Source organism: Chrysochloris asiatica, unplaced genomic scaffold (assembly GCF_000296735.1).
Source record: "Chrysochloris asiatica unplaced genomic scaffold, ChrAsi1.0 scaffold00021, whole genome shotgun sequence".
NCBI classification, from domain to species: domain Eukaryota; kingdom Metazoa; phylum Chordata; class Mammalia; order Afrosoricida; family Chrysochloridae; genus Chrysochloris; species Chrysochloris asiatica.
Genome location: NW_006408539.1, coordinates 10,428,827 through 10,438,671, shown reverse-complemented (window position 1 = coordinate 10,438,671; position 9,845 = coordinate 10,428,827). Strand labels below are relative to the sequence as shown.

At 42.8% G+C, this 9,845-nt stretch overlaps 1 protein-coding gene across 1 annotated transcript in view; it reads left to right on the top strand.

Moving 5' to 3' along the window:
* The window catches only part of LOC102827588 (asparagine--tRNA ligase, cytoplasmic-like), a 19,385-nt gene that overhangs the window by 1,115 nt on the left and 8,425 nt on the right, over window positions 1-9,845 (top strand). Inside the window, exons 2-8 of the mRNA XM_006837569.1 lie at window positions 12-94; window positions 2,723-2,788; window positions 2,891-2,983; window positions 3,217-3,306; window positions 4,434-4,512; window positions 5,732-5,802; window positions 6,520-6,606. Of these exons, the coding sequence (XP_006837632.1) occupies window positions 12-94; window positions 2,723-2,788; window positions 2,891-2,983; window positions 3,217-3,306; window positions 4,434-4,512; window positions 5,732-5,802; window positions 6,520-6,606 (569 nt within the window). The remainder of the gene's footprint in view (window positions 1-11; window positions 95-2,722; window positions 2,789-2,890; window positions 2,984-3,216; window positions 3,307-4,433; window positions 4,513-5,731; window positions 5,803-6,519; window positions 6,607-9,845) is intronic.

The following is a 9,845-nucleotide window of genomic DNA, read 5'->3' as shown; positions in this document are numbered from 1 at the left end:
TTTTTAAACAGAGGAGCTTTATGTCTCAGATCGAGAGGGAAATGATGCAACTGGTGATGGAACCCAGGAGAAACCTTTCAAAACAGGTCTAAAGGTAGTGTCTCAGCTCATTCAGCAAGCAGCAGTGCATTTATTAATGACTTAGGTCTCTTACTGTGTGTTTTCAGAGCAGGGAGCATAATCAGTGTATCTGGTAGGTGTTAGATGTTCCATGTCTAAATTTACTTGGACATTTTTCAAAGATGGCTTCCCTTTTTTCTCTTACCCTGTGGCATTGCAGCTTTGAAGTGTTTTTGTTTTGTTTTGTTTTGTTTTTTCTTTCTTTCATGAGTCAAATTGCCAGGTTCTGTTTTCCTCAGGCACACTGAGAACTTGTTCAAGTTTCTTACGGAGTGACTCCTTAGAGCCCTTGTGGTGGGTTCAGCCCCTTCCAGAGGGGAAGCCCAGAGTCTGGAGACTCGGAAGCCTGATTTATAGCCATATTGCAAGAATGGACTCGTTTCTCAGAAGCACACTCTCTAACTCAGGAGTCTGGAGCTTGAAACCAGAATGCCAGTTTATTAATTTATATAATCTTGTTTCTCAGGATCTGGAATCTTCTGAAGAGTTGAGCACATTCTCTCTAAGCAAATTTATATGGGAAGCCAAATACAGATCAGGGGGTTCTTTGAGAATGTGGACTGAGAAAATGGGTATTCCGTGGGTCCAGTAGGCCCATTAAGGTGTGACCTACAAATCAGTGTCCCGGTATCCCTTTTGTTGGGAATGCTAACATCATTGACTGCAACTTCCCGCCGTATTTGGAAAATGATCAAAGTTCCCCCTTGAACATGCTCAGAAATGCACTGTCCCTGACTCCTTTTTCTGTTCTCCCGGGTCTGGCCACTTCCCCTTACTGTCAGTCCTCCTGTCCTGGGAACCTTCTCTCCTTTCCAGATGATTCTATGTAGTTTGGTGTATCATCCATAAGTCATAGGTCATAGCCTTTAAAGTGAAATCATATTTCTCTGGCTTCTGTGTTATTGGTGTGCCTCCTCCAAACTGACAGCTGGTTAGGTGTACATTTGCTGAATGTCACTGTTAGTAAAAAGTGTATCGCTCTGACTTGGGGAATTAGAGTTGACCCTTTCTGCTTTATTGGTAGAACGGGAGGAATTAAGGGAGGAATTTGTACAGCCCTTTAGGTAGGAAATGAATTCCTTGCAACCTCTTTTTTTGGGCGTTAGGGTAGTAGGATATCCACAAAACCCCTCAGGAATATAAATTTAAACAATCAAAGGCCACATTCTGCACATCTGCCTCCTGACCACCAGCTCTCAGTCCTTCTCTTTCCATGAATCTAGTCTTCAGCTGCTCCATCTCTTCATGTCCCCATCTCTGCCTCCATCTCTGGTGTCGCTGCTTCTCTGGATAGGGTCCTGCATTCCGCTTATGCTCTTCTCCCTAATGGTTCTAGGGCTCTCTGTTTTCTGGACTGTAAGATTAACAACTGCCCGGTTTTTATTACAAAACTTCTACCTTTACAGTTTTGACAGTCACGGTTAGTCAGGATAACAATTACTCACTATTGAATCATACAAATCTATTCCCATCTCTTTTCACCAGACAAGTCTAGACAAGATGAAAACTATTCAATTGGATGCCTATAGACACTTAGAAGAGATCCATTTTTGTAAGACTCAGATCTTACTGGTGGAGAGAGTGATTCTTGGCTGTCTTACTAACTTTTGATAGTGAACTGAGTGGAGGTTTACAGAGTAGACCATCAGTTTTACATTCAGCAAGTCACACATTTTGTTTCATCTCAGTGACTGTGTTCCCTCTGTGTAATAGCACTCATCCTACTTATGTGGTTCCTGTTTCTATCCCTCCTCCTTTCCGAACCTTTCTGAACTTTGTCCTTCGGGTTATTAGGAAAAACACGCACATGAAAAAAAATCACACAGAATAAACCCCACTGTGATAAATGTATACAAGAAAAGTACACACGGTTTCATGTCTAGTGTCCTAGTTTCTACGCTGTCATTTTGATCTCGCATGGCTGACCCTTGTGAAATACTTTGAAGGAATATTTTGAAGCAGTTAATAAAGCATTTGTTTTGCACATACTTTCAAATATCTGTTTATAAAAAGCACAAACTATATAAAATGCGAAAACAAAACAAATACGTAAAGTAATGTAGAATACAGCAATATCTGATGTGTCCCAATATTGGTGAAAAGATGTATTCTGCATATAAGATTTGTTTTTAATTAATTAGAGCTTAGTGTTTTGTATACTCAGCCATTACTATGTCGAGTTTCAAAAACCTCACCTTCTTGATTTCTTACACAGGACTCGCCTTTTAAGTGTGATCTGAAAGTATTCCCTTGGCCATTGTTGGATAGCTCTTACGTTGTTGCCAATTTGTTGATGGTCCTAAAGACATTTAAAATCCCTAGTTTCTAGTGTCCAGGTTCTGGCAAACTATGGAATAACTGAGCTTAATAGATAGAATTGCAAGTGAACAAACCTGAGAGGTTTCACTCTAAGGAGAATTCTTGGTGCATTGAACCAATCATTCTTTCAACATTAGCTTTTGATTGTTCAGGTCTTTATGCATTTTCTTTGGCTTTTGATTATGTTCTAGATGGTTGAATTTGCCTTGTAATCAAGGAGTGATTTTGATTTTAAATATTACAGAATTTAAAGACATTTCCTTTCTTTCCCTCCCAACCCAAGGCTTTGATGACAGTAGGAAAAGAGCCATTTCCTACCATTTACGTAGATTCACAAAAAGAAAATGAGGTAAGGTGAACCTAAACATCACAGAATTATATTTAGAGAGTATGTTTCATGAGCACATGAAAGTATTGAGAAAATTAAATGCATGTGTTTTTATTTTTCTAGAGGTGGGATGTTATTTCTAAATCACAGATGAAAAACATTACAAAACTGTGGCACAGAGAACAAATGAAGAGTGAATCTCGGGAAAAGAAAGATGTGAGTAAAGAATTTGCTACTGTGGAAGTGATTTAAATTAGGGTCCTGACTCCTGGTGTGATGCTGGAGGATCAGCACTGGACTGAACCTCAAGGTCAGCAGTTCAAACCCACCACCTGCTCATTGGAAACCCTATACAGGGTTGCTATGGCACTTAGAACTGTTTTGATGGCACTTAACAATAACAAAGCAATGACTGCCTGTTTGACAAACTGCTTTATCGTTAAAATTAGGCAGAAGACAATTTGCGAAGAGAAAAAAACCTGGAGGAGGCAAAGAAGATTATCATTAAAAATGACCCCAGTCTTCCAGAGCCCAAATCTGTGAGTGATGTGTAAGATTACTGCCCTTTGAACTCGGGGCCCAGTTCAGAAGGGGCTTGGCCACATCAGAGCATTATTTCCATTTTTGAGGGGCATACCACACAGTCTGTTCCTTTTGTTACTAGTTCTTCCTTTCCTTTTAGAAGGGATAGAAAGAAATGGCTTTTTAGAGTTGTGAGGCTGGTTCTTTTCGGTTCACTTTATTACCAAGTTTAGTAATTGCATGTTGAAGGAATTCTATCCAGAAAAGAGACCACAGACCCAGGCGTCCTGGCTTGGTTGTGCTCTATGCTGTCACTCCAGTGATTTGTTCCTCTCTCCGTCTCTGTTTCCTCATCCTGACATATCAGGAGTTTGAAATCCACAATTTTCATGATATTTTAAATCGATAAAAATTATTAGTAGAATTGCATCCTCTCTTCTTTCTGGGACCCAACCAGAAGTCCAGACTACAGCTCATTTGCTGTAAAGGAGTTTTAAATACTGAGATGGGCAGTCGTATTTTCTCCTACTTTTGTAGTAGTGAGGAGGCATTTTATGGTGATACTCGCTGTCGTCCTCCTCTGCTGACCTCCATCCATCAGGCACAGATCTAACCTTTGTTAGTGTCCAAGGGACCTAGACTGTGGAGCAAAGGAAAAGGCTCTACTGGGGCCAGGATGCTTGTATTGTGGAGAGTCCGTATGCCTATGGTAACGTCTGAAATGAACCAGAATTAGTGGTCAACCGAGTGTCTCTCCTGCCCAGTTTGGCATTAAGAGAAAGGAGACTTTGACTTTTTTTTTTAAAGGTTGAGTTTTTTTTCTCTCTTTCTCTTGCCATCTAGTATGGGTTCCTGGTGTAGCGCTGTAAGGTCAGCACTGGACTGCTAGCCACAAGGTTGCCAGATCAAATCTATCAGCTGCTCCTCAGAAACCCCATAAGGGTTGCAAAGAATCAAAGCTGACGTAAGAGCTGTAGTGTGGTGAGGATCTTTGGTTCTCACAGTAAAGTGACTGTCTTCTATTTTGTACCATTTGTGAATTTTAAGATTTGACTTTGTGCCTGTCCAGTATCGGTGAAGACATTACCATTTGATGTATTGAATGGCGCCCATCAGTCAGATGGTCTGTATTTTAACTTGGCAGGTGAAGATCAACATGTTAGAAGCTCACAGAGGCCAAAGGGTGAAGGTGTTTGGCTGGGTCCACAGGCTGCGAAGGCAAGGTAAATGGGACAGCTGCTCTCCCTTGAGTTTCAAATATCCTTGGTCATCAATGAAGAAGAATATAAAAACAATTCTTTATGAGTATTGTTTTTTAAATTTTATTTTATTTTTGTATCCTGGCTTTTTAAAAGCTAGAGTAGATTATATCCTGAATGTATCCTTTCTATTTGATTTAGCTATTGAAAGTTTGGGAGGCCTGGTATGGTGCTGTAGGATAAAGCACTGGACCACAAGATCTGCGGTTCAAACCCACCAGCCGCTCCTCGGAAACCGTCTGCAGGGTCACTATGAGTTGGAAGTGACTCGATGGCACTTAACAACAACAACATTGAAAGTTTTAAAATTACTTGTGTGCTGGCAACCAGTGATCAGGAAACCAAATGCCAAACCTACGGCCATCAAGTCCACTCCAACCCAGAGCAGCCCGGCACAGGCTTCCCGAGGCTGTGCATCTTCACAGGAGCTGCGCGCCTCCTCTCTCTGGAGTGGCTGGTGGGTTCCAGCTGCCGATCTCGTGACTAGCAATCTTACAGTGCCACTAGGGCCCCTTCAGTGACTAAGGGGTGCCCAGTAACTATTTGTCATGTTAAACTTGACTTAATAAAAGCCAGAGGCTGGATAACCAGAAGTTTGGAGCCAAATGTAAAACTCAATCCAACAGTAATGTTGACATTTATAATTAGTATATTTACATTTCAATTTTTCCTTCTTCAATCCTGATGTTTGATTTCTCTTTCTGTTTTTACTATTTCATCAGATGTACTTTGGTTTTGTAAGTCGTTTCCAAATCCTGTGTGTAAAAGAAATGGCACGTGGGTAGGGAAATGAGCAATTGGGTTCCCAGTCTGTGTGCAGGACATTCACACAGGTGAGGGAGGAAGACCACATCCTGCAACTCCGCTTGCTTAGTCTCCTGCTTTCCCTGTAGTTCAGAAAGGTCACATAGAGTTTGGAAGTATAGTGAAGAAGATAACAAATGTTTAACGCATACTCAGTAGTAATGTCCCTGGTAGGCACATTGAAGGATGTAGCTAGGAGGAAGGTTTGAACTTCTGCTTTTCTACTTTGGAGTTTCTGTTGCGTAAGATGAAATTGTGCTAAGTTGTGTTTTCAACTACCATCACAACAAAAATAGTAACTTGTTTTTAAAAATTGTGGAAAATAATTCTGTAAGTGATTTGAGAGCAGTCTGGGAACAATCCTTCTCCTTGTTTTTAGGAAAGAATTTGATGTTCCTGGTGTTGCGGGATGGGACTGGCTATCTCCAGTGTGTTCTGTCGGATGAGCTGGTAAATGGTTTCTCTTTTTTATGACTGTAAGGAAGCACCAACTGTCCCCCCACAGCATTCTCTACTTCTCAGGTGGGCTCGAGAATTGATTGCAATGGCCACACAGAACTCAGGCAGGACTCACAATGAGGGGGTTCATCAGGGAAGTTAACACATTACAAAGCAGGATCAGAAAATGCTCAGGATACAGGTGTTTGATAAGGACAGCTTCTCTGCCATGCCCACAGGCAGGCCTCTCTCTGGCCTGGCCTCTGCCCTCAGAGGCAGTGTTACAAAGCTCTTTTAGCAATGGTGATAAGTCCCAAAGGACACTCCGCTCTGCTATAAGCCTCAACCTGAAGGCGCTCAGCTCTAGCTCCCTGGGTGGACACACAGCAACCCTAATGTGAAGTGCATGGAAGCACCTCACTTGGTAAACGAGCCTCCTGGCCAGAGACACTCAGCTGTGGTAGCTCTGTGGGCTTGGAAGTCCACCGCCCTTAACATGACTCACAACTGAATGAGATAATCCAACGTGCTCTCTTCCCCGAACCCATCAGGAAATCTGTCTCCTTCACAAAGAGTTTTCCTTTACTAGTATTAACAGTTGGTAGCTGCCTGGCTTACTGTACCACAACTAGACCACCTAACATGTCTGTAAACAGTCGCGTCAGCTTTCTCTCCCTGACGTCTTTTCATATGAGTGAGTAGCTGAGTTGGCCTGTTCGTCTTTTCCAGTGTCAGTGTTACAATGGGATGGTCCTGTCCACCGAGAGCAGCGTCGCAGTGTATGGAATGCTGACTCTCACCCCAAAAGGCAAGCAGGTGAGTTTCAGTTAGCTCCTCACTTGGGGGGAAAGGCTTGTTTGTTTTCTTACTGTGTCTATATTTGCTGGTGTTCGGCATGCAACTAAGAAAATGTGTTGGGCTTACTAAATTTAGGGTGCCTTTTCCAGTGGAACATGTATATCAGCCTACACAACTCACACGGTGAGAGGAGCTCAGGGTTTTCCAACTTTACAGAATTTCTAAATAATCCTCGAGTGCTGCAAAGTACCCACTGTGCCGTGGGTGTGAGAACCACTATTTAGCTAGGTAAAAGTAAAAAAAGTAACAGTCCTCTCCCTGAAAACTTCAGGAAGGAACACTAAGTTAGAAAGTTGCTGAATAGAGTTCAAAACCTGTTTTTTAAATTTATTTTTTATTGTGAATTATGTGATAGTTTACATGGGAAAACATTAGTTTTACATTCATCCTATTGTATATCTTTTCATTGCCATGGTTGCAATCCCCTTCATGCATCATCATCAACCAACCAGAGTATATACCCTGCAAGCCTGCCCCCCCCCCCAGTCATCAACACACAGCTCCTCTCCCTCTCTGGATCTGAAGTCCCCAGCTGCTCCATCTCTCCACGTCCTTGGCTCTGCCTCCATCTCTGGCATCACTGCTTCTCTGGGTAGGGTCCCGGTCTCCACTCTTCTCCATTGATTGTCCCAGGGACCTCTGCTCCTAGACTGCAAAGTTAATCACTCCCCTCCTTGCTACAAAATGTCTTCCTTTACTTTTCCAACCCTTACAATCAGTCCTGATAGGAATTATTCACTATTGTATCATAAGAGACCAATTCCCAATTCGTTTTATCATCCCCACTTATACAGATTGGATACTACTCAGTGGAGATTCTACTTTCCTCCGCACCCTCTAGATCTAGACTCCCTCCTGAAAGCTTGTAAGCTAGTCACTTCTTGCCTTTGTAGCCCCTCCGACTTTGGGTAGCCACTGTCCAAGTTACCCATCCCTGTCTACTCTGTGTATGGAGGGGGTGGGAATGCTGTAAAGATTTGTTCCCTCTTTTGAGCTACTGCATCCATAGGTGTAGGCCAAGTTCATCAAATTTTATCAGATTACTCTTTTTTTCCTCCTCTTTCTTCTTCTAGTTGAGCTCTTATTATCCAGTCATTGAAGCCAGGTCAAGTGGGTATTATCTGCAAGTGTGGGTGTTCTTGTGCATATGCCCTCTCTGCTCATCAGCTGGATGTTTCACTCTCCACTCTAGTCCTCCATGGCTATGTCACTGACTCTGGGCCCAAGAGTCCCCAGGTCTTGCAACACTGCTGGCCAACCAGGTCTCCACCCGGATTCACAGGAGTCTATTGAATGTTGTAGGGCTTAGCTTGCAGCTTCATTACTGTTTTTCCCTCACTTTCCCTTATCGCTGACAAACATGGTCACGTGTCAGAGTGTGTATTCTCATTGAGTCTTAGTGTTGGAAGGAAATTTGCTCTGAGGGGACCCAACCACTCGCCTTGATATCTCCTGGGCGAGCAGCTTGCTTGTTCTTGTAGTAATCGGTTGGTCTGCCTATATTGTTTTGTATTTTTCCTGTTGGTCTTTCTTTCAAGAAGTATCTTCTGTTGTTAGCCGCTCCAGGCTGGCCTGCTTGTCCTTTCAAGTGGAAATTTCCCACCTCAGAAGATTCTGGATGCTGTTCAGGATTCCACTTATGGTCTTATGTAATGCAGAGGCTCCTCTGGAAGCCTCCTTCACTGGGCACGTTATAGCCCCATTTTAGGTATTCCAATCAGTTATAGGCAGAAAATGGACTTACAAGCTTTCTATGGTGCTATTTCAGGCTATTCCCTTCTCTCCCCGTCCAGTGCCTACTTAATGATGGTATGCAAGGGAAACCAAGATTCAAAAGACAGCCAAGCATCTTAACATTCTTTTCCCCATTCCAACCATGTCTCAGTCCCAGTATCCCAGAGCCCTATTTTTCCAAGGGTGTGCATACATCATTATTTACCTCTGTCCCACTTAGCCCATGGAAACCTGCCTGATTGTTCTTCCATTCGCCTCCCCCTACTTATATGTTACCCCCTCCCTAGCACCCAAACTATCCTGTGTCTAATCCCTGCCCTGTGCTCCACCTTCCCCTCCCCTCACCCCACCCGAAATCCTCTTTTTTAAAAACTAGGTAAGACTTTCGTGTTTCAAAGAGTCGTTATCTAGCTAAGAAGCACATCATCTATGCCGGTCACAGTTGTTAAGTGCCTTTAAGTCAGTTCTGACTTAGCGACCCTGTGTAGAGTTTCCGAGGCTTTAAATCTTCCTGGGAGCAGAAACAGAAAGCCTCATCATTCTCCTGTGGAGCAGCTGGCAGGCTTGGACTGCGGGCCTTGTGGTTTGCAATCCAGTGTTGTCCTGTGGAGCTGTTCCTTGTTGGTAGTTGTGTAATAAGTGCTGTGGGTATGTATACTAAGGAACCCTGGTGATATAGTGGATTAAATGTTAGGATACTAACTGCAAGATCAGTTCATACCCACCGGAAGATTCACGTTCTCAGAGACCTTACGGAACAGATATTCTGTCATCTAGGATTGCTGAGTCGTAACTGATTCCAGGGCAGTGAGGGGGTGGCTGTACTTGTTGTTTAGGAAAGAGAGAGCGTGTTTTACCTCCAGAGGCAGCCCCCAGAGTCTCCTAATGGACTGAAAATATTGATAAGTATAAATGAACTAATCTATACTAAAAATGAATTGTTGCACGAAGTTCATGAAATTTCCTGGAAGTAATGTGATTGCAAAATGGGTTGTTGTCGCAATCTTACTGTTCAGGGTTTGGCACCAAGTGAATTACTTCGGCCTTGATTTGTGGCTTTTAAAGTTAATTGCTTATAATGAAGTTGGAGTCCTGGTGTGGCACTGTGGATTAATGCTCTGGGCTCCAAAGTCATTTGAACTTCAAAATTAGTGGTTCAAGCTCATAAGCCACTTTTCAGAAACCATATACAGGGTCGTTGTGGGTCAGAACTGACTCATTGACACTTAGCAATAACAACAAATAATGAAGTTCCTGTTGTTAAGTGCTGTCAAGTTGGTTCCAACTCATAGCGACCCTGTGTAGGTTTCTGAGGAGCAGCTGGTGGGTTTAAACCTGCTTGCTTTGTGGTTATAATGTTTATCCTACGTTGCCACACCAAATCAAGGCAAAAAAGATACATTAAAGTGTTAACAGTAGTTAGCTATTTCAGGTTGTGGGTTACAGATCATTTAATCTGCTAA